The sequence below is a fragment of the Coregonus clupeaformis genome, chromosome 23, assembly GCF_020615455.1.
Source record: "Coregonus clupeaformis isolate EN_2021a chromosome 23, ASM2061545v1, whole genome shotgun sequence".
Classification (NCBI taxonomy): domain Eukaryota; kingdom Metazoa; phylum Chordata; class Actinopteri; order Salmoniformes; family Salmonidae; genus Coregonus; species Coregonus clupeaformis.
The window spans coordinates 2495925-2522551 of record NC_059214.1 but is presented as its reverse complement, the minus strand read 5'-3'; the positions used below and the strand labels follow the sequence as shown (position 1 = coordinate 2522551).

General features: G+C 45.8%; 1 protein-coding gene across 5 annotated transcripts; it reads left to right on the top strand.

Moving 5' to 3' along the window:
• Positions 1-425: 425 nt before the first annotated feature.
• Positions 426-23747, top strand: LOC121536923 (E3 SUMO-protein ligase RanBP2). Of its 5 annotated transcripts, XM_041844576.2 has the most exons (31): positions 426-605; positions 1287-1354; positions 1439-1550; positions 1877-2029; positions 2351-2581; positions 2670-2812; positions 2990-3185; positions 3272-3572; positions 3659-3840; positions 5782-5969; positions 6240-6363; positions 6695-6856; positions 7074-7211; positions 8916-9047; positions 9175-9393; positions 10083-10166; positions 10294-10432; positions 10565-10665; positions 10810-12547; positions 12722-15292; positions 16041-16118; positions 18884-19045; positions 19150-19236; positions 19344-19639; positions 19795-20389; positions 20548-20658; positions 20814-20959; positions 21351-21624; positions 21733-21896; positions 22034-22207; positions 22643-23747. In XM_041844576.2, the coding sequence occupies exons 1-31, from the start codon at positions 534-536 to the stop codon at positions 22946-22948; spliced, it is 9447 nt and encodes a 3148-aa protein (XP_041700510.2). In that variant the 5' UTR covers positions 426-533; the 3' UTR covers positions 22949-23747. The 5 variants fall into 5 exon arrangements, with proteins under 5 accessions (XP_041700510.2, XP_041700506.2, XP_041700508.2 ...); XM_041844572.2 differs by having other exon boundaries at positions 10810-15292; positions 19347-19639; XM_041844574.2 differs by having other exon boundaries at positions 10810-15292; positions 19344-19486.
• The last annotated feature ends 2880 nt before the right edge of the window (positions 23748-26627 follow it).

Below are 26627 nucleotides of genomic sequence, written 5' to 3'. Positions count from 1 at the left end.
TTTCTAGATGTCATTATATTAAACTTATTTACTTCTGAATTTTTAAAAATCCAGCTACATGTTTCTCTGTGCATTTTGATGTTTTTTTTTAAAAGTAGTATTTTCTTAATTTCAGGGAACCTGAATGTCTGAAGGCATGATAAATCAAATATTGACCATCACATGAGATCCTACAGTAATACTAACTCGATTATGTTTGTGCAATAACAAAAACAGATTGCATATTTTCTCTAATGAGGTATGGGCTATTGTATTTTTATTCAAGAAACTGAACCAGCCTTCGGCTAGTACACATACAGTATATTATTTTTTCTGTACAGCGTCCAATCTAAATTGAAAGTGCGTCATCTGTGGGTTTTTCAAATTTGATTGGCTAAGTCTCTACCAATCACAACTCGTGGTTCATGGAAGCTTTGCACAACGTAAGTACGGCTGCCATTTGATGTTTTCATGGCACGAGTGGAGAAAAAGCAGTTTTGTCATTCGGTGAAATTCCAGTTTTGAAATAACAAGAAAATACTCTTTACACAGCCATGCGGCGAAGTAAGGCCGAAGTGGAACGCTATATTTCTTCAGTACAGAGTTCCTCTCCTTCACTCAAAGAGGTGAGTCCAACCGGCTTCAATTCATCCTGCGTGTATTAGTTAGCGGCCATCATGGCCTGGTATGATAGATAGCAATACAGCAAGCATTGAAGTAACTAGCTAGCCACAGACTAGCAATAGACTAAATCTGAACAACGACAAGTAGTTAACGGATCCTTCATTTTGGATCGCTAACGTAGCTAACTAACTAGGTTGGGAAATGTGACACTTCTCAAGTTAATCCCTCGCAATGAACACTTCCTTGTGTGAAAAACGCGCGGGCAGCAGGACTGGCTATCTTTTGAAACATCGCATGCCCTCAGCCTGCATTATGCCGGCTAGTTTAACTACCTAGCAAACGATCATACCGGCTAAGTAGTTAGTTAGTTGTGTGTCACTCTTCCTACGATCCGTTGGAAAATAGCCACAATCGCCTTTTTTGACATTTGTACCTAGCTAGCTAGAAATTTATATTTGAATGGATTCAGTTAATTAACTTAATTAACTAGCTTGTGGAATTTCCAGAAAGCTGGTACGACTGTCTGATTTATTAGGCAACTAATTTAGTTAGCTACCTAAGTTTAGGTAACTTTAACATACAATAGGTAACCGTGTCTTACTTCAGTGGTTAGCTAACTAGATGTTATAACTATGAGTCTAACCTTATTTTAAACTTGGCCTATATATGTTCTCTTTCCACAGAAACCAATTAAAGGATTTTTATTTGCTAAATTATACTTCGAGGCTAAGGAGTATGAACTTGCTAAAAGGTACGCCCTGAACACGTTGACATATTGAATTGGGTAGCTACATATTTTGTGTGTTTATTCCGAATGTATGGGCCCCACTTTTAGACATGTATCGGCATATCTGACTGTGGCCGAGAGAGATCCCAAAGCACACAAGTTCCTGGGCCAGCTTTATGAGAGGGAAGGAGATATCAACAAGGCAGTAGGATGTTACAAGGTAAGATGATATCCCTCTCAGTTGCTCACTTACTTAGTAATGTTATAGTATCCGATTAGTCTGTCCATTAGGCTTCTTCAGTCATCCAGTTTTGTATAATTGATTCATTTTTGAAGAAACAGCTAAATATATGGGGGATTGGAAATGATGCAGACAATTACATTGATAGAAGCCATAATCTATCTGTAATATTTAAGCTGATCTACCCCCTAAAAAAGGGGGGGGGAAACAGCTTTGCCAGTTAGCTGTGATCGCCAATTGCAAACCTAACTAACTGACAATGTAAAGATGGTTTCAGGTCTTTAATTATGTGTGTGTGTGTCCAGCGGTCTGTGGACCTGAACCCAGCCCAGAGGGACCTGGTTTTGAAGGTGGCTGAGCTGCTGGTCGGTAAGACAGAGCGAGACAGCAGAGCAGAGTTCTGGGTGGAGAAAGCTGCCAAGTTGCTGCCAGGAAACCCTGCTGTCTTCAACCTCAAGGTAAGAGCTCTAACACAGTATTGATTTCCTGTATGTAGCTTTTTAGGCTTTTTTTTAAAGGGTGTGCCTAACCTGAAATAGTGTGTCAAGGTTAGTCTGCCTGCATTATGACTGGAGGATTGTTTACAAACTGTGGCACAGGGTTGACCCAAGATCACTAGCCGCCTGTTGAGCTGGCAGCTGTTGCCCTCCTCAACCTCTTTCTCCCCCCCTCAGGAACAGTTGTTGAGCAACAGACGGGTTCCGGGGGCTAGAAACGGCTATTTAAAAAAAAATCTGTTGTTTAACAATCCTGGCTAACTCTCCCTCTACCCCCTATAGGAGCGTCTACTGAATCGACAGGGCCAGCAGGGATGGAACCAGTTGTTTGACCTGCTGCAGGCAGAGCTGGCTATGCGACCTGGCGATGCCCATATCAATGTAAAGCTGGTTCAGCTGTTCTCTTCTGATGGCAGGCTGGAGGAGGCTGTCAAACACTGTCTGGCCACAGAGAAGAGAGGCCTGCTTAAATCCAGCTTGGACTGGTACTCTACTGTAGTACACACTCTACAGGTCAGCAGGATGCTCACACAATACAATATACACTTATGGAATGTAAGAATGTACAATGGTAAAGTGCTTAATTTGGTGTGTTTCTCAGGAGTTCCTAGCCCAGCCCAGTGTTTCATCCAATGAGAAGACGAGTAGACCTTTGCAGAGAGAGCTACTTTTGGCCCACTGCAGCCTGCTGAGACTGACCCTGTCGGGAAAAGGACTGCAGCCTAGCATCAAGGCCCTCGGGAGGTGCGTGTTTGTCAGAACCAGGCTAGGCAGTGAAACGTGACTGCTGGACACTTGGCTGTAGTTAATCCATTCTTAGCCTACCAACAGAGCTCCTGCATTAGAGCATCACTCTGTAGAGTCCTACTAGATTAGTAGCAGTGTTTGTACCTTATTTAACACCTGTCTCTCTCTGTGTAGTTTTGACTGTGCGATGCAGGGCCTGAAGAAGACAGCGTGCAGTGTAACCGATGATCTGTCTGGGGTCTATGTGGAGATGAGGGGACATCTGTACCTGCATGCTGGCACTCTGCTGCTGAAGATGGCTCAGGAAAGAAAAGAGCAGTGGAGGGCTGTCATTGACCTGGCTGCTCTCTGCTATTTACTGGCTTACCAGGTAACGCACACAAACTAGAAGCTTTGTATTTAGCAAATGACTGTCTTTCATGTTGTATCCAACTTCTTTTCATTCTTCCTATTTAGGTCCCCAGGCCGAAGAGCAAGGTGACTAAAGGGGACCAGTCTCCTCCTCAGCATCTGGAGCTGCTAGCCAGTGACAGACAGAGCCAGGCTGGACACATGCTGCTTAACCTCAACCCTGACACACATACCTTTGTCAGAGAGGTGGTGGAGGCGTTTGGTAACCGTAGTGGTCAGGGCTCTTTGTTTGAGCTTTTGTTTGGGCTTCAGGCTCCGGCTGGGACTTCCTTCATTGGCAACGACGACATCCGCTCCATCAACACACAGGCTCCAGCAATATCTGACCTCATCAAATGGGACAACGGTATGATGTGTGTGGCTCTACACAAGAGGAGATGAGCTGATCTCACACAAGTTCCCTGTGTAACCCTGTTCCTCTCCTGTCTCTAGGCTCCATCCAGCTCCAAGGAGGGGACCTCCAGCAGCTGTGTTGGCTGGGCCTCCAGTGGTCTCTCCTGGCCCAGAGGCCTGCTCTGAGGGACTGGCTCAAACAGCTGTTCCCCAGGCTCATCCTGGAGACCTCCAAACTGGACACCAACACACCTGAGTCCATCTGCCTGCTAGACCTGGAGGTGGGTGTGGCCGGGGTTGCTCTACAATATCTATGCAGCTCTGTTACAGACTTACAGTTGAAGTCGGAAGTTTACATACACCTTAGCCAAATACATTTAAACTCAGTTTTTCACAATTCCTGACATTTAATCCTAGTAAAATATTTCCTGTTTTAGGTCAGTTAGGATCACCACTTTATTTTAAGAATGTGAAATGTCAGAATAATAGTGATTTATTTCAGCTTATTTCTTTCATCACATTCCCAGTGGGTCAGAAGTTTATATACACTCAATTAGTATTTGGTAGCATTGTTTAACTTGGGTCAAACGTTTTCCGGTAGCCTTCCACAAGCTTTCCACAATAAGTTGGGTGAATTTTGGCCCATTCCTCCTGACAGAGCTGGTGTAACTGAGTCAGGTTTGTAGGCCTCCTTGCTCGCACACACTTTCAGTTCTGCCCACACGTTTTTTTATAGGATTGCGGTCAGGGCTTTGTGGTCAGGGCTTTGTGATGGCCACTCCAATACCTTGACTTTGTTGTCCTTAAGCCCTTTTTGCCACAACTTTGGAAGTATGCTTGGGGTCATTGTCCACTTGGAAGACCCATTTGCGACCAAGTTTTAACTTCCTGACTGATGTCTTGAGATGTTGCTTCAATATATCCACATAATTTTCCTTCCTCATGATGCCATCTATTTTGTGAAGTGCACCAGTCCCTCCTGCAGCAAAGCACCCCCACAGCATGATGCTGCCACCCCCGTGCTTCACGGTTGGGTTGGTGTTCTTCGGCTTGCAAGCCATCCCCTTTTTCCTCCAAACATAACGATGGTCATTATGGCCGAACAGTTCTATTTTTGTTTCATCAGACCAGATGACATTTCTCCAAAAAGTACGATCTTTATCCCCATGTGCAGTTGCAAACCGTAGTCTGGCTTTTTATGGCGGTTTTGGAGCAGTGGCTTCTTCCTTAATGAGCGGCCTTTCAGGTTATGTCGATATAGGACTCGTTTTACTGTGGATATAGATACTTTTGTACCCGTTTCCTCCAGCATCTTCACAAGGTGGTCCTCTGTAGCTCAGCTGGTAGAGCACGGCGCTTGTAACGCCAAGGTAGTGGGTTCGATCCCCGGGACCACCCATACACAAAAATGTATGCACGCATGACTGTAAGTCGCTTTGGATAAAAGCGTCTGCTAAATGGCGTATTATTATTATTATTATAAGGTCCTTTGCTGTTGTTCTGGGATTGATTTGCACTTTTCGCATCAAAGTACGTCCATCTCTAGGAGACAGAACGCGTCTCCTTCCTGAGCGGTATGACAGCTGCGTTGTCCCATGGTGTTTATACTTGCGTACTATTGTTTGTACAGATGAACGTGGTACCTTCAGGCGTTTGGAAATTTCTCCCAAGGATGAACCAGACTTGTGGAGGTCTACACATTTTTTTCTGAGGTCTTGGCTGATTTCTTTTGATTTTCCCATGATGTCAAGCAAAGAGGCACTGAGTTTGAAGGTAGGCCTTGAAATACATCAACAGGTACACCTCCAATTTACTCAAATGATGTCAATTAGCCTATCAGAATCTTATAAAGCCATGACATTTTCTGGAATTTACCAAGCTGTTTAAAGGCACAGTCAACTTAGTGTATGTAAACTTCTGACCCACTGGAATTGTGATACAGTGAAATAATCTCTGTAAACAATTGTTGGAAAAATTACTTGTGTCATGCACAAAGTAGATGTCCTAACCAACTTGCCAAAACTGTAGATTGTTAACAAGAAATTTGTGGAGTGGTTGAAAAACAAGTTTTAAACTTCTGACTTCAACTGTATAACAATCTTGTAATACTGTCCTTCGAATGATATCGTTGATTGTCTTTTTGCTTAATTTTTCATTCATACAATGACCTTGAATGCTCTAAGAACTAATGCAATACACTGGTGTGATTCTCTCCTCTCTAGGTGTTCCTGTGTGGGGTGGTGTGGTGCAGTCACACCCAGCTCCAGGAGAGGGCCAGGATCAGTTCTACTGGTCAACAGCAACTCAATGAGCCCCGCTGCCTGCCCCTGCCCCTCCTCCGCTTCCTTTCCACAGACAGACAGAGGGACTGGTGGGACGCCGTCTACAGCCTCATACATAAACGAGCTGCGTGAGTCACTACGGGTTCATCTCTATACTTGTATGATAGATGGCTGAAATCAAGTGTTTTACTACCCAAACAAGCTCTGTAAAAGTTACCCAGGCACTATTCCCCAATCCCTCACATGAACTGATCACTGATATAATATGTTGAGTGTTAAAATGTAAAGGCCCAAGATGGAGAAGTCAAGCTGACTGATGGCTCTGTGGTTAACATGACTATGGTTCTGGTTCTGTCTGCAGTCCTAGTATGTATAATACTCTGTTTTTTTTTTTTTAGGCCTGGCATGTCAGCCAAACTAAGGATGACTGTTCAACATGGACTAAGCACCCTGCGAGCTGGAGAGAAACATGGCCTTCAACCAGCCCTGCCCATACACTGGGCCCAGCACCTCAGCTCAACGGTACACACCTCGGCCAGATGGCACACCTGCCTTTTTCTATCACACACTACCATAAGTCAACATGATATACTAGGTGTCTGTCTGAAATGATTACCTCTGCCATTTACTCAATAGTATTTATAACTTCCAATTAGTGTATGGTCATTATTTATAACTCTTGGTCTAGTCAGAATATTCCACATCAGCAATTTCCCTTTGGTACAGTAAATTATGTCTATATTAAACTAAATCTGAGAATGCGACTCAGAACGATGAGTCCTTACTTATAATGGCTGATTTGAAGTAATGCCATTTCTGCATTTAGATTTAACACCTGCTGTGCTGTTCACAGGGGGTTGGTGTGAACTCCTACTATGACCAGAAGGAGTACATAGGGCGTAGTGTCCACTACTGGAAGGTGGTGCTCCCCCTGCTGGACAAGATCAAGCGGAGACGCAGCATCCCTGAACCCCTGGACCCCCTCTTCATACACTTCCCCTCTAGAGACATACAGGTGAGCTACCACCACAGCTGCTTTTCTGACCAACTGGGTTAGAACCTAGCGTTCCACAAGACTTGTTAGTCTGCTGAGTTAAAACATTTGCATGTGTGACACGTGTAGACTTTTAATATCACTGATGCCAATTGTGAAAATTGACGAGTCCAGGCTTAATGTATGCATTGCTCTAGTTTCATTGGTTAGTGAGTTTGTGTTTGCGTGTTCATCTCAGATCCCATCAGTGAAGGGCTTTGAGGAGGAGGCCATGATAGCGTTTGCGACCCTCTTGGACGTCGAGGGGAGGACAGAGGAGGCTGTCACTACCCTGGAGACAATCAACAACATCTCATCTAACTGGCACCTAGCTAGGGTATGTAGTGAGGGGTTCACTGCTCTACCTTGCTCTGGGAGTCCCCCCTGCACTTTTCCCACTCTGCACTTTAGCGCCATGCCTTCTAGTGCAGCTGCCAGTAAAAAACAAAAAAATACAGTACCAGTCAAGTTTGGACACCTACTCAAGGGGTTTTCTTTATTTATACTATTATCTACATTGTAGAATAATAGTGAAGACATCAAAACTATGAAATAACACATATGGAATCAAGTAGTAACCAAAAAAGTGTTAAACAAATCAAAATATATTTTATATTTGAGATTCTTCAAATAGCCACCCTTTGCCTTGATGACAGCTTTGCACACTTGGCATTCTCTCAATCAGCTTCATGAGGAATGCTTTTCCAACAGTCTTGAAGGAGTTCCCATATATGCTGAGCACTTGTTGGCTGCTTTTCCTTCACTCTGCACTCCAACTCATCCCAAACCATCTCAATTGGGTTGAGGTCGTGTGATTGTGGAGGCCAGGTCATCTGATGCAGCACTCATCACTCTCCTTCTTGGTCAAATAGCCCTTACACAGCCTGGAGGTGTGTTGGGTCATTGTCCTGTTGAAAAACAAATGATAGTCCCACTAAGCGCAAACCAGATGGGATGGCATATCGCTGCAGAATGTTGTGATAGCCATGCTGGTTAAGTGTGCCTTGAATTCTAAATAAATCACTGACCGTGTCACCAGCAAAGCACCATCACACCTCCATGCTTCACGGTGGGAACCACACATGCGGAGATCATCCGTTCACCTACTCTGTCTCACAAAGACACGGCGGTTGGAACCACAAATCTCAAATTTGGACTCATCAGACCAAAGGACAAATATCCACCGGTCTAATGTCCATTGCTCGTGTGTCTTGGCCCAAGCAAGTCTCTTCTTATTGGTGTCCTTTAGTAGTGGTTTATTTGCAGCAATTTGACCATGAAGGCCTGAGTCACGCAGTCTCCTCTGAACAGTTGATGTTGAGATGTGTCTGTTACTTGAACTCTGAAGCATTTATTTGGGCTGCAATCTGAGGTGCAGTTAACTCTAATGAACTTATCCTCTGCAGCAGAGGTAACTCTGGTTCTTTCATTTCTGTGGAGGTCCTCATGAGAGCCAGTTTCATCATAGCGCTTGATTGTTTTTGCGACTGCACTTGAAGAAACTTTCAAAGTTCTTAATTCTCCGGATTGCCTGACCTTCATGCCATAATATGGACTTAGCCCTATTTGGTAAAAGGCCATCTTATGTATACCACCCCTAACTTGTCACGACACAAGTGATTGGCTCAAACGCTTTAAGAACAAAATAAATTCCACAAATTAACTTTTAACAAGGCACACGTATGAATTGAAATGCATTCCAGGTGACTACCTCATGAAGCTGTCATCAGTGTGCAAAGCTGTCAAGGCAAATGGTGGCTACTTTGAAGAATCTCAAATATAAAATATTTTGATTTAACACTTTTTTTGGTTACTACATGATTCCATGTGTTATTTCATAGTTTTGATGTCTTCACTATTATTCTACAATGTAGAAAATAGTACAAATACAGAAACCCTGGAATAAGTAGGTGTCCAAACTTTTGACTGGTACTGTATATATTTTTGATAGTGTACAGGCAGAATTTGTATATTTTTTAATGTCTTACCATACAAAATGCATTTGTTATGAATTGTGTATTTGATATATCTCTGTTTGTAGATCTTCCAGCGTCTGTCTGAGGAGGCCGGTAGCGGGGTGGAGGAGACTCAGGACAGGTGCATCATGTTCCTCAGGAAGTTTAGAACTTACCTGTCCAAGATCTACAACGCCAACGCTGACGACATGGACAAGGTTAGACACACACACACGTCAATATACGGCATATATACACATGAATATTTGACAAATATCTAATCAAAGATTTAAGAGTTGGAAGCATGACATGACATTCAACCATATTCACTGTGTGTTGTTCCAGCTGCCCGTTTCAATGGAAGAGGTGATGGATCTCCTGAACGATGTGAACCAGCAGCTAGGGGAGAGTGGAGAAGCAATGGATGAAGAGGAGGAAGAGGGCAGAACGGTCCACTTCAGCCCACAGTTTACTGAGCCTGCTGCCTCAGTCTCTCACATCAAATTCGCCCCTTTAACCCCCTCCCCCAGCAACAGCTTTGTCCCTCCCTCCAAAAGACACCTGGTACGATAAATGTTAACTTGTAAACTTACACTGAGTGTACAAAACCATTAGGAACACCTTCCTAATATTGAGTTGCACCCCATTTTGCCTTTAGAACAGCCTCAATTCGTTGGGGCATGTACTCTACAAGGTGTCGACAGCGTTCCACAAGGATGCTGGCCCATGTTGATTCCAATACTTTCCACAGTTGTCAAGTTGGCTGGATGTCCTTGGGTGGTGGACCATTTTTGATAGACGGGAAACTGAATGAAAAACCCTGCAGCGTTGCAGTTCTTGACACACTCAAACCGGTGCGCCTGGCACTTAAAACCATACCCCATTCAAAGGCACTTAAATATTTTCTTGCCAATTCACCCTCTGAATGGCACACATACACAATCCATGTCTCAATTCTCTCAAGGTTTAAAAATCCTTCTTTAACCTGTCTCCTCCCCTTCATCTACACTGATTTGAAGTGGATTTAACAGGTGACATCAATAAGGGATCATAGCTTTCACCTGGTCAGACTGTCATGGAAAGTGCTGGTGTTCCTAATATTTTGTACACTGTATGTGAGACACTGATGCTCTTCCTATTTTTGGTCATTTATGTACTTCAGTTTTTTGATTTATTGTACAGGTTGTTTTTCTCACCTAAATAATATAAATAACTTGACATAATGAAACATTATTTTTCTCCTCTGTTTCCAGATTTCCCCCAAGACGCCACCTCATTGGGCGGAGGACCAGAAGTCCCTCCTGCAGATGCTCTGCCAGCAGGTGGAAGCCCTTAAGGTCAGCCCCTAGCTTCGTTGTCTGAGGATATGGGAGATGTTGCCCATGTCAAGTGTGCCTATTAATTCAATTATAGATGTCCATGCATGGTTTCTGTTAAGTGTTGTGCTGTGTGGTTGTGTTGCAGAATGAGGTCCATGACCTGAGACATAACTCGTCAGACAGCATGGCGTCACCCCACCAAAGGATGTTTGGAGATGGGTATGGGCCTGACATGCAGGAGGGCTACCCCCCAACACAGACCTTCCATGGAGCACCCCTCACCGGTAGGAACACGGTACACAACTGGGTTGTGTCGTTTCAGGCTGTATTATTAGGAATACTGAAATAGCAATGTTGCTAGAATATGAAATTATGACCGTTGATTATAACCTTTCCTCTTCTCTTTATGTTTACAGTTGCCACCACACAGGCCCCTTCTATGTATTTCAATCAATCCCCTGCTTATAACTCCGGACAGTATCTCCTTCGTCCTGCAGCCAATGTTACCCCAATAAAGGTAGGTGTTTATACCATGGGAATCTTCTTTTTCTTTGAGAATTCAGAATGGTTTAGATACTTGAAGTGGGAGAGTCTTTTCGGTGGCAAATATGAAATGAACAGGTTTTAGTTTCAATGAAATTTTCTTTCTCTTTTGTCTCAGCCTCCTGTGTATGGAATCAACCGCCTGCCACCCCAGCAGCACATGTATGCGTACCAGCAGCCCACTAACACACCTCCCCTGCAGTCAACACCAGCCTGCATCTACCCTCCTCAAGACCAGGTCTTTGGTGTCCCCCTCCGCTTCGAGTCACCAGCAACCAGTCTACTCTCCCCATACAGTGAGGAATTCTACGGCCACTCTCAGCCCACCACCAACCCTCCCCTCCCTGAGCCTGGCTACTTCACCAAGCCCTCAGTTGTACCTGTTCAACCACCAAAGAGCATTGAGGGGAAGCCTGTGGACTTTGGGAAGATCTCCTTTGGCCAGCATGTCCCTGCTGAGCCTCTTACGGTGCCTAGCTTTGGTGCTGGAGTAGTTGCCCAGTCCACTCCATCATCTGCTGCCTTTAAATTCAACTCCAACTTCAAATCCAATGATGGGGACTTCACCTTCAAGGCCAAAAACAGTGAGAACCTGTTGGGGCTTCTGACGTCAGACATTCCCACTAAATTTGAGGGCCCTTCAGAGGTGAAGCCTCCTAGCCAGGGAGGGATATTTAGCTTTGGCACTAAAAGCGCAGTAGGCTTCTCCTTCACTGATGCAGCCCAGAGTCGGGACAAACCAAACCTGTTTGAAAAAATTGAACAGCCAAATAGTTTCACTGATCTGACCAAGCCGGTATTTGGGCTGGAAAACACAGCGGTGGAGAAAGGACCGGAGAGCGATAACGACAGCACTCATGTGGAGGAGGATGAGGATGGGCCTCACTTTGAGCCCATTGTGCCCCTCCCTGACAAGGTAGATGTGAAGACTGGAGAGGAGGAAGAAGAGGAGATGTTCTGTAACAGGGCCAAGCTGTTCAGATTTGATGCAGAGACTAAAGAGTGGAAGGAGAGGGGCATCGGCATAGTCAAAATCCTAAAGCACAATACATCAGGGAAAGTGCGTCTGCTAATGAGGAGGGAGCAGGTTCTGAAGATCTGTGCTAACCACTACATCACGCCAGATATGCTCCTTAAACCAAATGCTGGCTCTGACAAGTCCTGGGTCTGGAATGCCATTGATTATGCAGATGAGGAACCAAGGCCTGAGCAACTGGCCATCCGGTACAAAACGGCAGACGAGGCATTGCTCTTCAAAACAAAGTTTGAAGAGGCTCAGAAGATCGTTCCCAAATTTCCAGAAAAGCGGCAAGATCAGCCAGGTAGGAAAGAAACTTCTCCTAATTCATCTCCTCCTCAGGCGACAAACTTTGCTGCCCAGTTTGCAAAGAAGGACGGGGAGTGGGATTGCGACGTGTGCTGTGTAAGAAATGCTGCTACAATTATGCAGTGTGTTGCCTGTCAGACAGCCAACCCTAATTCCCCGTCAGAGACCAACAGCAAACCGGCTACTGAAACCAAAGGCTTGACTAGTGGGGCAGCTTCAGTGAGAGGATTTACTTTTGGATTTGGACCTGACTCGCCAAAAGACACCAGCAGCGCAGGATCTATTGGAAAGGGATTTGGGGCTTTTGGAGCTCAAATACCCTCCTCCTTTACTTTTGGAACGAGTGGCACCACTTCTATACCTGCTGCTGGTTTTGGAGCCCAGTCTGGTAAGAAGAAAGAAACCACAGCAGAAGTAGCAGCAGAATCAAAGCCCTCAACCATTCCATTTAGTTCTGGATTTGGAGTGCAGTTTGGCAAAAAGCCAGGGCAGTGGGAGTGTGACACATGTCTTGTTAGAAATGAGGAATTTGCAAGCAGTTGTGTTTCTTGTCAAACTCCAAACCAAGCAGACAAAACTGTTGTAGATGGAGCAGCAGCATCAATGCCCTCAACCATTCCATTTAGTTCTGGATTTGGAGTGCAGTTTGGCAAAAAGCCAGGGCAGTGGGAGTGTGACACATGTCTTGTTAGAAATGAGGAATTTGCAAGCAGTTGTGTTTCTTGTCAAACTCCAAATCCCACTGCAAAATCAACAGTAGAGGTAGCACCACCACCAAAGCCAACAGTGTCGGGCTTTGGTGATCTTTTTTCTAAGAAGGACAGACAATGGGACTGTGATACCTGTCTAGTGAGGAATGATGCATCAGCCTCTAAGTGTATTTCCTGCCAGACACCCAATGCTAGCAGCACCCCCTCTCTTGGGGCCATGTTTTCCAAACAGGGGGGACAGTGGGACTGTGACACATGTCTAGTCAGAAACGACGGCTCTGCTAGTCAATGTGTCTCCTGTCAGGCACCCAATGCTAAGAGCACAGCCACCCCCTCCAGCTCATCCTTCAGCTTTAGCTTTGAAAGTCAAAGTACATCTACTCAGCCCGCAGGCACTGCATCCTTCAAGTTTGAGACCCCTCAGGCTGAAAGCAGTGGCCCCAATGCTGCAGGCTTCTCTTTCACCATGCCCGTCCCAGCAGGTGGCTTTAAGTTTGGCACTCAGGAAACTGCAAAGGAAACCCCACCAGCTGAAACTCAGACTCCTGCTTCAGGGTCTGCGTCCATGTTCCTGAAGAATATCGCAGAGCAGCACAGAGGGAAAGAGAAGGAATCTGGCGTCAGTGTATCTGCATCAGTGCTGTCGGTGGACAACACCAATCAGGATGAGAATCTCCTCTTCACTGGCAAACCCAATGACTTCAGTTTTGCAGATTTGGCTAAGAACTCACAAGGAGACTTCAAGTTTAAACCGACCGACTCCAATTTCAAAGGCTTCACCCATGCTGGCGAGCAGCTGTTCACATCCCTTCAGTCAAACCAGTGGGCAGACACATCTGCTGACCAGGATGAAGAGGACATATACAAAACAGAGGAGAATGACGATATCCAGTTTGAGCCTGTGGTCCAGATGCCTGAGAAAGTGGACCTGGTCACAGGAGAGGAGGATGAACAGGCCCTTTACTCACAGAGAGTAAAGCTCTTCAGGTTTGACGGAGACATCAGCCAGTGGAAGGAGAGGGGTGTTGGGGTCCTCAAGTTCCTGAAGAACGCCACCAACGGCAGGTTGAGGGTGCTGATGAGGAGAGAGCAGGTCCTGAAGGTGTGTGCCAACCACTGGATCACCACCACCATGAACCTGAAGCCCTTGGCTGGCTCCAACAAAGCCTGGATGTGGCTGGCTAATGACTTCTCAGAAGGAGATGCCAGACTGGAGCAACTCGCCGCCAAGTTTAAAACCCCAGAGCTGGCTGAGGAGTTCAAGCTGAAATTTGAGGAGTGTCAGAGGCTCCTGTTGGACATCCCACTGCAGACTCCTCACAAGCTTGTCGACACAGGCAGAACTGCACATCTCATCCAGAAGGCAGAGGAGATGAAGTCTGGTCTGAAAGACCTTAAATCCTTCCTGACTGATGACAAAACAAAGATCAAGGAGGACGACAGCCAAGCTAACAACACGACAGCCAGTAACACCTCAGGTCTGATCATCAAGCCCCACGCGGAGAGCACTGGCCCTACCTTAGAATGGGACAACTATGACCTGAGAGAGGAGGCTCTGGACGACAGTGCTGACACATCTGTCTACGCCTCACCCCTAGCAAGCAGCCCAATCAGGAAGAACCTCTTCTGCTTTGGAGAATCCACAGCTGGCTTTAACTTCAGCTTCCAGCCTGTCATCAGTCCTGCCAAGTCGGCGGCCAAGCTGAACCAGAGCGGGGTGTCTGTGGACGAGGAGCAGGACGCGACCCTGGAGGAGGAGGAGAGGGATGGCTTGTACTTTGAGCCTGTGGTTCCCCTGCCAGACCTGGTGGAGATCTCCACTGGAGAGGAGAATGAAAACGTATGTTTCAGCCACAGAGCAAAGCTGTACCGCTATGACAAAGACCTGAACCAGTGGAAGGAGAGGGGCATCGGAGACCTCAAGATACTGCAGAACTACGACACCAAACAAGTCAGACTCCTCATGAGGCGGGACCAAGTCCTGAAGATCTGCGCCAACCACTGGGTCACATCTTCTATGAAGTTGGAGCCCATGAAGGGTGCTGAGAAGGCCTGGGTCTGGAGTGCTGTTGACTTTGCTGAGGTAGCGGAGGGAAATGTGGAACAGTTAGCGGTGAGGTTCAAACTGCAGGATGTAGCCAACTCCTTCAGAGACATCTTTGACAAAGCTAAAACCGCCCAGGAGAATGAGATTCTGGTCACTCCCATAGCCTCCTGTGAGGCCCCTCAGGAGGTAGCAACAGCTCCAGCCACAGGGACGACAGTGTGTGGACAGGCTGCTGTGGCCATCCTGGAGGAGACCACCAGAGAACGGACTGAGCTGTCTTCTGAGACTTTCCACACCCCTGACAGCAAGGCCTCCACTTCCACACCACACAGCCCTCTCAACCCCTCTAAGATGGTGGTGTCTCCTCCCAAGTTCCTCTTCGGAACCGACTCTCTCCAGAAGATCTTCGGCAGCAGCCTCCCGTCGTCCAAGGAGGATGTTTCTTCAGAGAGCTCGAAGGCTAAAGACAGCGGTCGGATCGCCCAGCCCTCACCTGCATTCAAAATCCCAGAAAAGGGTAAGCCTTTTATTGTTTTCCTTTCTCGGTTGATTTTGTTGTTCTTGTGGTTCAGTGTGAACTGCGAACTGCTTGTTTTTGAATGGTGACCCCCCCAATGATGGAGTTTTCACACAATTTGACCCCGTTGTGATTCCATTCATGTCCCATTGGTTCATCTCATTGCTTCTTCCACCAGCCCACACCCAGTGTTAGGTTAGCAGAACAGAATTTATAATAATAATAATATAATATGCCATTTAGCAGACGCTTTTATCCAAAGCGACTTACAGTCATGTGCGCATACATTTTTACGTATAGGTGGTCCCGGGGATCGAACCCACTACCCTGGTGTTACAAGCGCCATGCTCTACCAATTGAGCTACAGAGGACCACTTAACTTAACCCAGTCATTCCCATTAGCCTAATTTACATCCACTTCCTCACACCTGGTATTTTGATATAGGTTGTTTGATATGATAGCAGATGTAATCCCAATTATATAATCCAGTACACTTCGCCTAGTAATCGAATCCCCTAAGGATAATGCAGTCACTCCATTTTCAAAGAGGTATAGCAGCTACATCTTCATGAAGGCAGAGATGGGGACAGGACAGAATATAGAAAGATTGTATAATCCATTACACTTAGATAATGTAATGACGTTCAGCAACTTGAATCTCACTGAAGACTCATTTCAACACATTTTCATTTCTTAATCCAACCACCCCCAATTCTAGGTTCTCACCTGCCAACCATTATTTTGTAGGATTGGATTTTAGGCTTTTCAAAGATAACCCAATGGCTTTTTGGACCAGCGCCTCATCCACCCAATTTGAGCCCCCAGGTATTCTGACACTGCACTGTGTGTGTGCTGTGACACGTCACCTACACGGCTGGGCCTGCTTTGTAGCCAGTCTTAACCCGCACGCAACGAGTGGAACATACAAACCTTTAGTACAACAACCTACCGAGCTGCATGCCCATCTATACTCAACAGTTACTATTACTCTAGAGCAGGTGTAGTCAGCTCTTACCTTACAAGGTCCGGAGACTGCTGTTTTTTTTGTTCTACCTGATAATTGATTGCACACACCTGGTGTCCCAGGTCTAAATCAGTTCCTGATTAGAGGGGAACAATGAAAAAATGCAGTGTAACTGGCTTTGAGGTCCAGAGTTGAGTTTGAGGGCACTCCTTGACAAATCACTAGAGACTCAAAGCCACAAGAGGGTAGAACACATTTCAAACTTTGCTTGTTAGGCTTACTACGAATGAATGTTAGGCTAGCTGTTTAGCTAATAGAAAGGTGAAAGGACTAAGTTCCTGGTAGCGGCCAATGGAGTGTTGACGATGATAGAGTTCTTCTCCCTCTGTTGAAAGGAGACACTGGGAGATTCCAGCCATGCTTCCTGACAGGAATGTACTGTCACACACACTCCAACGTCACAAACATTTTTAGTCCAGGATGGGTAGCAACAGTGTGAAAGGCAACGTCTGTTCCGTTTCGTTCCAGAGATTTACAGTATGTCCCAGAGTTCAAACCCAGGTAGAATGTGCTGCTGTATGTTACAAGCGTTTGTGTTCTACCACTGGATGGTAATCTATTTAGAAGGTCATACCAAGGATAATTTGATTTGGAATTATAAGCACCCTTGAAGTGTGTGTAAAATATATATATATATATATATATATATATATATATATATTTTAAATGTATTTGGCCTTAGTGCTATTAGCCACATACAAAAGCATTGAATAACAGATAGCCCCCCCCCAAAAAAATAATTGAAATGAAGTTTATGAAGGGTCTGTCCTATATCTGAGATTCTTTTTTCAACTGGTACCCAGGGACATTCAGACAAGTCTTATAAGGCCTGTGGGCGTCCTAGAGCAAAACAGCCGACATGTTCGTGTCTCACCTTTCCACAGATGGGTCATATTAGTGTGTAGCCCAAACTGTTCGGACACTACAGACAGAAGTTGGCAGATCGGCTGTACCTACTTCAGACGAGTCCCAAGATGCTTGTGGGGGTCGTAGAGCAAAATGGAGAACACCATCGTGTTCGTGAGAGTCATCTTTCCATAGAGGGGTTTTAATAGTTTGTGGGCTAAACATCACTCTAGCTCTGTCACCTTTCACCGCAGATGCGGAAGTGCAACATAAGCGGATGCAGTTGATTGAGACACATAGGCAGGTGCATTGAGACGCATCCAATGCAAGAAAACATACTTTTGGCCATGTAGTGTATGTGGACCCCTGCTCGTCGAACATCTCATTCCAAAATCATGGGCATTAATATGGAGTTCGTCCCCCCTTTGCTGCTATAACAGCCTCCACTCTTCTGGGAAGGCTTTCCACTAGATGTTGGAACATTGCTGCGGGGACTTGCTTCCATTCAGCCACGAGCGTTAGTGATGTTGGGCGATTAGGCTTAGCTCTGTCGGCATTCCAATTCATCCCAAAGGTGTTTGATTGGGTTGAGGTCAGGGCTCTGTGCAGGCCAGTCAAGTTCTTCCACACAGAGTTCAACAAAACATTTGTGTGGGCCTTGCTTTGTGCACGGGGGCATTGTCATGCTGAAACAGGAAAGGGCCAAACTGTTGCCACAAAGATGGAAGCACAGAATCGTCTAGAATGTCATTGTATGCTGTAGGATTAAGATTCCCCTTCACTGGAAGGAACCATGAAAAACAGCCCCAGACCATTATTCCTCCTCCACCAAACTTTACACTTCGCGGCTTAGCCGTTGTTGCTCCTAGACGTTTCCACTTCACAGTAACAGCGCTTACAGTTGACCGGGGCAGCTCTAGCATGGCAGAAATTTGACGAACTGACTTGTTGGAAAGGTGGCATCTTATGAAGTCACTGAGCTCTTCAGTACGGGCCATTCTACTGCCAATATTTGTCTATGAAGATTGCATGGCTGTGTTTATACACCTGTCAGCAACGGGTGTGGCTAAAATAGCAGAATCCACTCATTTGAAAGGGTGTCCATGTACTTTTGGCCATGGAGTGTGTCTCTAGCTTAAACTGACAGATTTTTATGGGGATTTTTTATTATGCTAATTGGCATATTAATTGGTTTTAGAGAACCAGTAGGAAATGGTTAAACTGGAATCTTCTATGGTTGGCCTCATGTACAGTACACTGTAGATCCATGGTTCTAATGTTTATGATGCCTTTGAGATTCACTTCCTCAATAGTTATAGCATTCTCAGATATAGGAAACTGCTTGCTCGGTGTGGTGAAATGCATGATGTCAATTTTTGAGATGCATGTGTTTCGGTGTGGAACTAACCCTAGACATGCAACTACCTCTTTAGTGAAATGGTTGTGACTTTTTAGCAGGTGAACAATTTTAGGATAGTAAGTTAAATGTACTGCCCTACAGTACCAAACAATAACCTTGCAGCATAATTCAGTCAAGTCATAAAATGTTCTGTAGATCCAATTATTGTACAGTATTTTGCAATTATATTATACAAATTCACCTTGGAGGTTAATAAAGTTGTATAATTCTGTTACTGCCTTCAATGTCTCTGTTCTGTAGACTGTTCTGTAGGAAGGTGGGTCGCCCGAGTGAGTTGTCTCACTCTTTGTGTTGTTATAGCACCCCCCCAGGTGAAGGCTGATGATGACGGTGAGGTGGAGGTGGTGTATGAGAGGCAGCCGACTGCGGAGCAGGCTCTTCTGGCCAGGGAACTCCTGCTGCCTCTCACCTTCTTCTGCTACCAGAATGAACCAGGAAACACTAGCGACGACCAGACAGACGGTGAGAAATGACACCAACGCTCTCTTGCAAACCTTTTCTAACTGTATGAGCAAAGGTTTACTAATCGTAGTTGACTGTGTTGCTAATGTTAGTTTGTGTTGCAGATGAGGACTTTGAGACAGCAGTTAAAGCCCTGAATGGAAAACTGTACCAGGATCCTCCTGAGAGAAAGGCTGCAAGTGCAGGTTCTGGTAAGTTTCAAGGCCATAGTGGCTATAGAGAGATGTATGAATAGCCATCGATAGGTTGGTGAAATTTCTCCTCAAAAGTTACCTCTCCAATAACCTTCTCCTCTCAGCAGCTCAGGCGGAGATTGGTGTTGAGCCTGAGGCAGGTGCTGAGGGTTTGTACCCGGCGGTTGAGGTGGTGTGGGAGAAGAGGCCTACTCCAGATGAGGAGCAGAAAGCCAAGACCCTGCAGCTGCATCCAACTTTTTGTGGTGTAGGCGGCGAGGCAGAGGACTTTAAGCCAGAGGACTTTAAGCCAGAGGACTTTAAGCCAGAGGACTTTAAGCCAGAGGACTTTAAGCCAGAGGACTTTAAGCCAGAGGACTTTGAGACAGAGGACTTTGAGACAGAGGACTTTGAGACAGAGGTCTGTAAAGCACAGGAGTCCCTGTTGAGATTTCTATAATATATAAATTTGTTTGCACACGTAGATAAACATCTTATGTGGCATTAGGATATAAGAAATTTAAACTACTATAGTTCTCTCAAGAAAATGTTGATGTTTTGGTTATTGTGTTTCAGGACGCAGAGAGAAGCTCACACCCAGTTTCATCTGAGGCTGTGTCCTCCAGCACCGGCGACACAGTGCCAGAACAACAGTTCCCAGACCAGTCCCCCAGCAGCCAAGAACAGGCTGCAGATCAGTCTGAGGCAGAGGTTCAGTCCTCTACTGCAGAGGCTGAGTTCCCAGCTCAGTCGGTAACCATCCAGGAGGCAGAGGTCCAGACCACTACAGAGGAGCAGCAGACTCCTGATCAGTCACACTCCACTCCAACTCAGACTGCAGTCTCTAGCAGTGGGGAGCAGGCTCAAACTCCAAACCTTTCAGCAAAACCTGCTGCTAGTGCCCCAGCTTTGGTGACCCCCTTATTTGGATTTGGTGCACAGTTTGGCAAAAAGCCAGGGCAGTGGGAGTGTGACACATGTCTTGTTAGAAATGAGGAGTCTGCAAGCAGTTGTGTTTCTTGTCAAACTCCAAACCCTGCAGCCAGCAGTGGTGAGCAGGATCCAGATCAGTCAGACTCTATTCCTGCAGCTACCAGCAGCAGCCCCATAGACCTGTCTACCAAGAAGACCTCTGACTCCACGTCGACATTTACTACAACCATTACTCATGGTATGAGATATTTATCATTGCAGACCATTTGCATTCTACACTGATCAGGAAGAGCATGTCCCTCTTGGGCATACACTCGATGTCCTCACAGCAGCACAATCCCACTTCTAACACCAGTACAGCAACCTGCCTTCTCATCCTTTATTTCTCCTTTACAGATGCTCCTAACACATTTGGCTCCTTGGGCTTGAGTGATCTGGGAGGGGAAGGGTTCTCCTTCGCTGAACTGGCACAGAACACCGGGGGTGAATTCTCCTTCGGAAAACAAGGTTGGCACTTCTACGTTTTCTGAATACAATTGACTGAAGGAAATTCAATATGTGTGCTTAATTTTAAGGTTTTACAAGTTAACATGACACAACTGTGAGCTATGTTTCAGTGAATACAAACATATCAGTTAACTTTTAAAATGTTTCCTTGTTAGATTCTAACTTCTCGTGGGCGAATGCCGGTGCTACGTTGTTTGGAGCTGCAGCCCCACCCAAAGCTGAGGGAGGGGAGGAGGGGAGCGATGAAGAGGACGCTAATAATCTGGACATTGACTTTGAACCCATAGTCTCCCTACCAGAGGTATTTATTAATCTAACTCCACTTAACCTTACTGGGAACGTCATTATAAAGTAAAGTAGCCATGGCTTGTGCGAGCCGAAACAGCTCATAGGACCAGGAGCCTATCACCTGTTTCTGAAGCGTGAGGCAGCTTGATGTACAAGTACACCCCCTCAACAGGACGCTAGTCTATTTCAGGTCCTTACCCCCAATCTATCTTCTTAATGCTGAGTGCCAAGAAGACTCCACATCATCATTATAACTGACTGTAAATGTGTTTTAGTTGGAGGCTGTCATGACTCCACATTCTATCTATGACAGAGAATCTTGCCTGTTCTACTTGATACATTTCTATACGAGTTCTGTAAACTTACACCCTCCTGATTAACCTGCTTGTAATTGTGTTATCTAGGTGGAGACTAAGTCAGGGGAGGAGGATGAGGAGATCCTGTTTAAGGAGCGTACCAAGCTGTACCGCTGGGAGAGAGCCCTGGGCCAGTGGAAGGAGAGGGGTGTGGGCGACATCAAGATCCTCTTCCACCCTGATAAGAGGTTCTACCGGGTGCTGATGAGGAGGGAGCAGGTGCTGAAGGTGTGTGCCAATCACACCATCTGCCAGAGCATGGAGCTCAAACCCATGAACACCTCCAACCAAGCCCTTGTCTGGACCGCTACTGACTTTGCAGGTAGTTCTACACACAGCTCCCCCACATATATACACACACACACACAGCGCTATGTAGAAATGTTGATTCTTATATAGTTGATGTATTGATCCTGATTTCTCTCTCAAGAGGGTGAGGGTAAGGTGGAGCAGTTGGCAGCCAAGTTCAAGACAGCAGAGCTGGCTGAGTGTTTCAGGAAAACCTTCTGTGAGTGTCAGAGCCGTATGAGCCAGTCAGAGGCCTCCCCCCAGATGTCCAGGGTCCAGGAACATTCTAGAGACTCCAACCCCCAGGTCAGTGTTTCCCCAGCCTGCTATTGTATAGGTGGGGCGCCTAGCCTACGACTTTTGTCCACTCCACCTAAAATATTTGTTGAAATTTTACTAAAATGATGGCTTGTAAAATAATCTATATGAAACTCTGCCCCCAGGTGTACCTCTCGATCACCGCTGACGACGAGCCCCTGGGAATGGTCACCATAGAACTGTTCTCTCACATTGTCCCCAAGACTGCTGAGAACTTCAGAGCGCTGTGTACAGGACAGAAAGGCTTCGGGCTGCGCAACTCTGTCTTCCACAGGATCGTTCCGGACTTCATGTGTCAGGTGAGGAGAGGGGAGTGCCTGTGTGGGGTTGGACTGTTTCCACTAAATAACACAGCCACAAAGTCAAAATTGGCTAATTCATGAAAACCTAAATGTGCTTTTTGGTCTTAATTTACGGTTAGGCATAAGATTAGCAGTGTGGTTGGGTTTAAAATCAGATTTTAAGAAGATAAATTGTAGAAATAGGTGGGGTTTATGACTTTGTGGCTGTGTTAACTAGTGATGACCAGGTTGGACTCAAACCAGACAATTCTCAGACCCACAAAAAAGTGAGTTCATAACCTTCAATGCCATGTTTCCCAAATAGGTCAGTCAGTGCCTCTTGGAACACAAAAACAGTTTGTAAACCACAGCTCTGTCTAACTTAGCTTTTTTATGTGTCATGGTGGGGACACCAGATAAGTCTTTCCTAACGTCTGTCTCCTCTGTACTCAGGGTGGAGACCTCACCAACCAGGACGGGACAGGAGGGAAGTCCATCTACGGGGACAAGTTTGAGGACGAGAACTTTGATGTGCGCCACACGGGCCCAGGGCTGCTGTCCATGGCCAATCGCGGCCGAGACACCAACAACTCCCAGTTCTTCATCACACTGAAGAAGGCTGAGCACCTGGACTTCAAACACGTGGCCTTTGGCTTCGTCAGAGAGGGCATGGATGTGGTCCGCAGCATGGGAGAGCTGGGCACCAAGACTGGCAAACCCAGCAAGAAGATTGTCATCACTGAATGTGGACAACTATAGAGCTTGAGCTCAGGTCACTGACTGGACAACTCAACTATAGGGCTGAGATTTGGTCACTGATTGGACGGCTATGGGCCTTCTCTCTGGTCATGGACTGAACAGTAATAGGATTTCAAACTGCGCACAATTATAGTAGGCAAATATCAAATTAATCCCTATTCTCCATATAGTGCACTCTTTTTGATCCGAGCCCCAAGTGGAGTGCACTAAGTGCTTTGGTAGTGCACTACGGGGGGAATAGGGTTTCATTTGAGACAGGGCCAGAGTCTCCTGATCAGTGTTGCACTTGCTTCCCTGCTGCACCCGGAGGGCTGCACGTCCCTGTGTGAATCCCCAGACCGTTTATTTGTGTGTATAATGTACATGGACTACTTTCTTTTGGTCTTTTTTTTTTGTGCATGTGTTCCAATAAGAGTTGACAGCGCTGGTTCCTTCATAAGCGCCTGAACTCCATTGTTTTGTGTAATTAAGTCTTTAATTAAGATTATTGAGACCTTGTTTAAAAACCAACCTCAGTTCGTTTGGGACAGCGTTCCTGCTGCCTGTGTATACTTTTAGGTGTGTTTTTTGTGTGTAGGCTATACATTGATTTCATAATGTGTAAATTATTGAGACTACACTTGTCCATCTTAAACTAAACGGTACAAATATGAAGAACTATTAAGTCTGACAATTTGGGAGAGGCGACAGATAATAAATATTATATTTTATGGTTGTATAAGCACCCTCTATGGTATTCTGTTGAGAATTCACAATAGGGGGTTAACAATTATTATTGTCAATAAATAAATTGAAGATGCTGGAGACTGTCTTTTAGAAAGAAAGTTGCTTTATAACTGATAACCTTGTTCGATTTCAAATATCTATTTAATGTATGTGTGTTACAAGTGAACAACTAAAGAGGTGTTTCGGAATTAAGCTTATTTACTTTTTTACTGAACATTACAGATGGGCCAAATTGAAGATTAAGCTTATTCAGTGGGGAGTGGTTATAACCTTAGCTAGCTAGGCTAATATTTTTAAATAGTTTTAGCTAACATGCCTCTAGGATATTGAGCAAGATGGTCAGCTAGCCACCAACAGCATTGACCCTTCCTAACAAACGTTGTCTGTGAAACTTTGGCAATTTTGGATTCAGGGCCTAAAATTACATTTCTGGTCCACCAGTCAGGTAGATAAACATTTTTACCAGCCACTTAGATGTTTTACCAGCCATAATACTTTTATTCACAAATTACTCCAGCATGCTTTGTAATGTTTCTAAAACAAATATATAACTAGTAAGAAGTAGTGGTATGTTGTTTCATTTCATTTTTTGTGACCTGAGTCTTAACCAAAATATCACGTTTCACAAAAATGCTCACCTGCGCTTTAAGTGCTGGAGGTTACCGTGGTAACGTGACTCGAGCAGGGTTGCCATGTTCGCGGTTTCACAAACAAGTTGGGCTACTTAAACGATGTTTGCGGGTGAAAATGTATTGGTCGCGGGAGGCAGGTTTTTTGGTCTTTTTACTGCGGCCGCATTTCACTTTTTAAAAAATGTTTGAGATATATATATTTTTAATGATTTCTGATTGTCTTAGTCACCACGTCCACCACTAATATGCTGAGCTTATCAGTAATTTTTTTATTCACCTCACACAGTGAAAACAAAATACCTTCCTTTCCCTTGCACAAAAACAGCAGTCTGTACCGAACTCACTCACGCTCTGGGCCAGGAATAGGCAAGTTGATACAATGTTGCCTGTTCGCTAAAGACAGTTTCCGAACAGATCCAGTTGATTGATTTGATACAATGTTGCACTTCACTAGTGATAACTCAAATCAAGACCGATAGAAATGGAGGAAGACATGCTGTGTAGAGACATGAATGTGAATCAAGAACCAGAATTTTCATCGTATTTTCTACTGTGTTTTTATTTTTGGCTTTATAGGCTATTTTTACTTACACCTGGATGTGCCTGGCCCCACTCTACTTGCCACCTGCCTGTTGCTCCCCATTTACATTACATTTACATTTTAGTCATTTAGCAGACGCTCTTATCCAGAGCGACTTACAGGAGCAATTAGGGTTAAGTGCCTTGCTCAAGGGCACATTAACGTCATTTAGCAGACGCTCTTAGCCAGAGCGACTCACAAATTGGTGCGTTCACCCTATAGCCAGTGGGATAACCACTTTACAATTGGGGGGGGGTAGAAGGATTCCTTTATCCTATCCCAGGTATTCCTTAAAGAGGTGGGGTTTCAAATGTCTCCGGAAGGTGGTGAGTGACTCCGCTGTCCTGGCGTCGTGAGGGAGCTTGTTCCACCATTGGGGTGCCAGGGCAGCGAACAGTTTTGACTGGGCTGAGCGGGAACTATGCTTCCGCAGAGGAAGGGAGCCAGCAGGCCAGAGGTGGATGAGCGCAATGCCCTCGTTTGGGTGAAGGGACTGATCAGAGCCTGAAGGTACAGAGGTGCCGTTCCCCTCACTGCTCCATAGGCAAGCACCATGGTCTTGTAGCGGATGCGAGCTTCAACTGGAAGCCAGTGGAGTGTGCGGAGGAGGGGGTGACGTGAGAGAACTTGGGAAGGTTGAACACCAGACGGGCTGCGGCATTCTGGATGAGTTGTAGGGGTTTAATGGCACAGGCAGGGAGGCCAGCCAACAGCGAGTTGCAGTAGTTCAGACGGGAGATGACAAGTGCCTGGATTAGGACCTGTGCCGCTTCCTGTGTAAGGCAGGGTCGTACTCTCCGAATGTTGTAGAGCATGAACCTGCAGGAGCGGGTCACCGCCTTGATGTTGGCGGAGAACGACAGGGTGTTGTCCAGGGTCACGCCTAGGCTCTTCGCACTCTGGGAGGAGGACACAGCGGAGTTGTCAACCGTGATGGCGAGATCATGGAACGGGCAGTCCTTCCCCGGGAGGAAGAGCAGCTCCGTCTTGCCAGGGTTCAGCTTGAGGTGGTGATCCGTCATCCATACTGATATGTCTGCCAGACATGCAGAGATGCGATTCGCCACCTGGTTATCAGAAGGGGGAAAGGAGAAGATTAGTTGTGTATCGTCAGCGTAGCAATGATAGGAGAGACCATGTGAGGATATGACAGAGCCAAGTGACTTGGTGTATAGGGAGAAAAGGAGAGGGCCTAGAACTGAGCCTTGGGGGACACCAGTGGTGAGAGCACGTGGTGCGGAGACAGCTTCTCGCCACGCCACTTGGTAGGAGCGACCGGTCAGGTAGGACGCAATCCAGGAGTGAGCCGCGCCGGAGATGCCCAGCTCGGAGAGGGTGGAGAGGAGGATCTGATGGTTCACAGTGTCAAAGGCAGCAGACAGGTCTAGAAGGACAAGAGCAGAGGAGAGAGAGTTAGCTTTAGCAGTGCGGAGAGTCTCCGTGACACAGAGAAGAGCAGTCTCAGTTGAATGACCAGTCCTGAAACCTGATTGGTTTGGATCAAGAAGGTCATTCTGAGAGAGATAGCAAGAGAGTTGGCTAAAGACGGCACGCTCAATAGTTTTGGAAAGAAAAGAAAGAAGGGATACTGGTCTGTAGTTGTTGACATCAGTGGGGTCGAGTGTTGGTTTTTTGAGAAGGGGAACAACTCTCGCTCTCCCCCTCAACTCACAAATCGCATAATTTACACAGAACCACCGCGGACCCTTCGTGTGAAAAGGCGTTCTATGGACTGTTTTGT

Coding starts and splice junctions, on each gene's coding strand:
- LOC121536923 (XM_041844571.2), top strand. CDS start 534: ATGCGGCGAAGTAAGGCCGAAGTGGAACGCTATATTTCTTCAGTACAG. Junction 6,857..7,073: donor TCCCCTCTAGAGACATACAG/GTGAGCTACCAC, acceptor TGTTCATCTCAG/ATCCCATCAGTGAAGGGCTT. Junction 19,237..19,343: donor GGCTGCAAGTGCAGGTTCTG/GTAAGTTTCAAG, acceptor TTCTCCTCTCAG/CAGCTCAGGCGGAGATTGGT.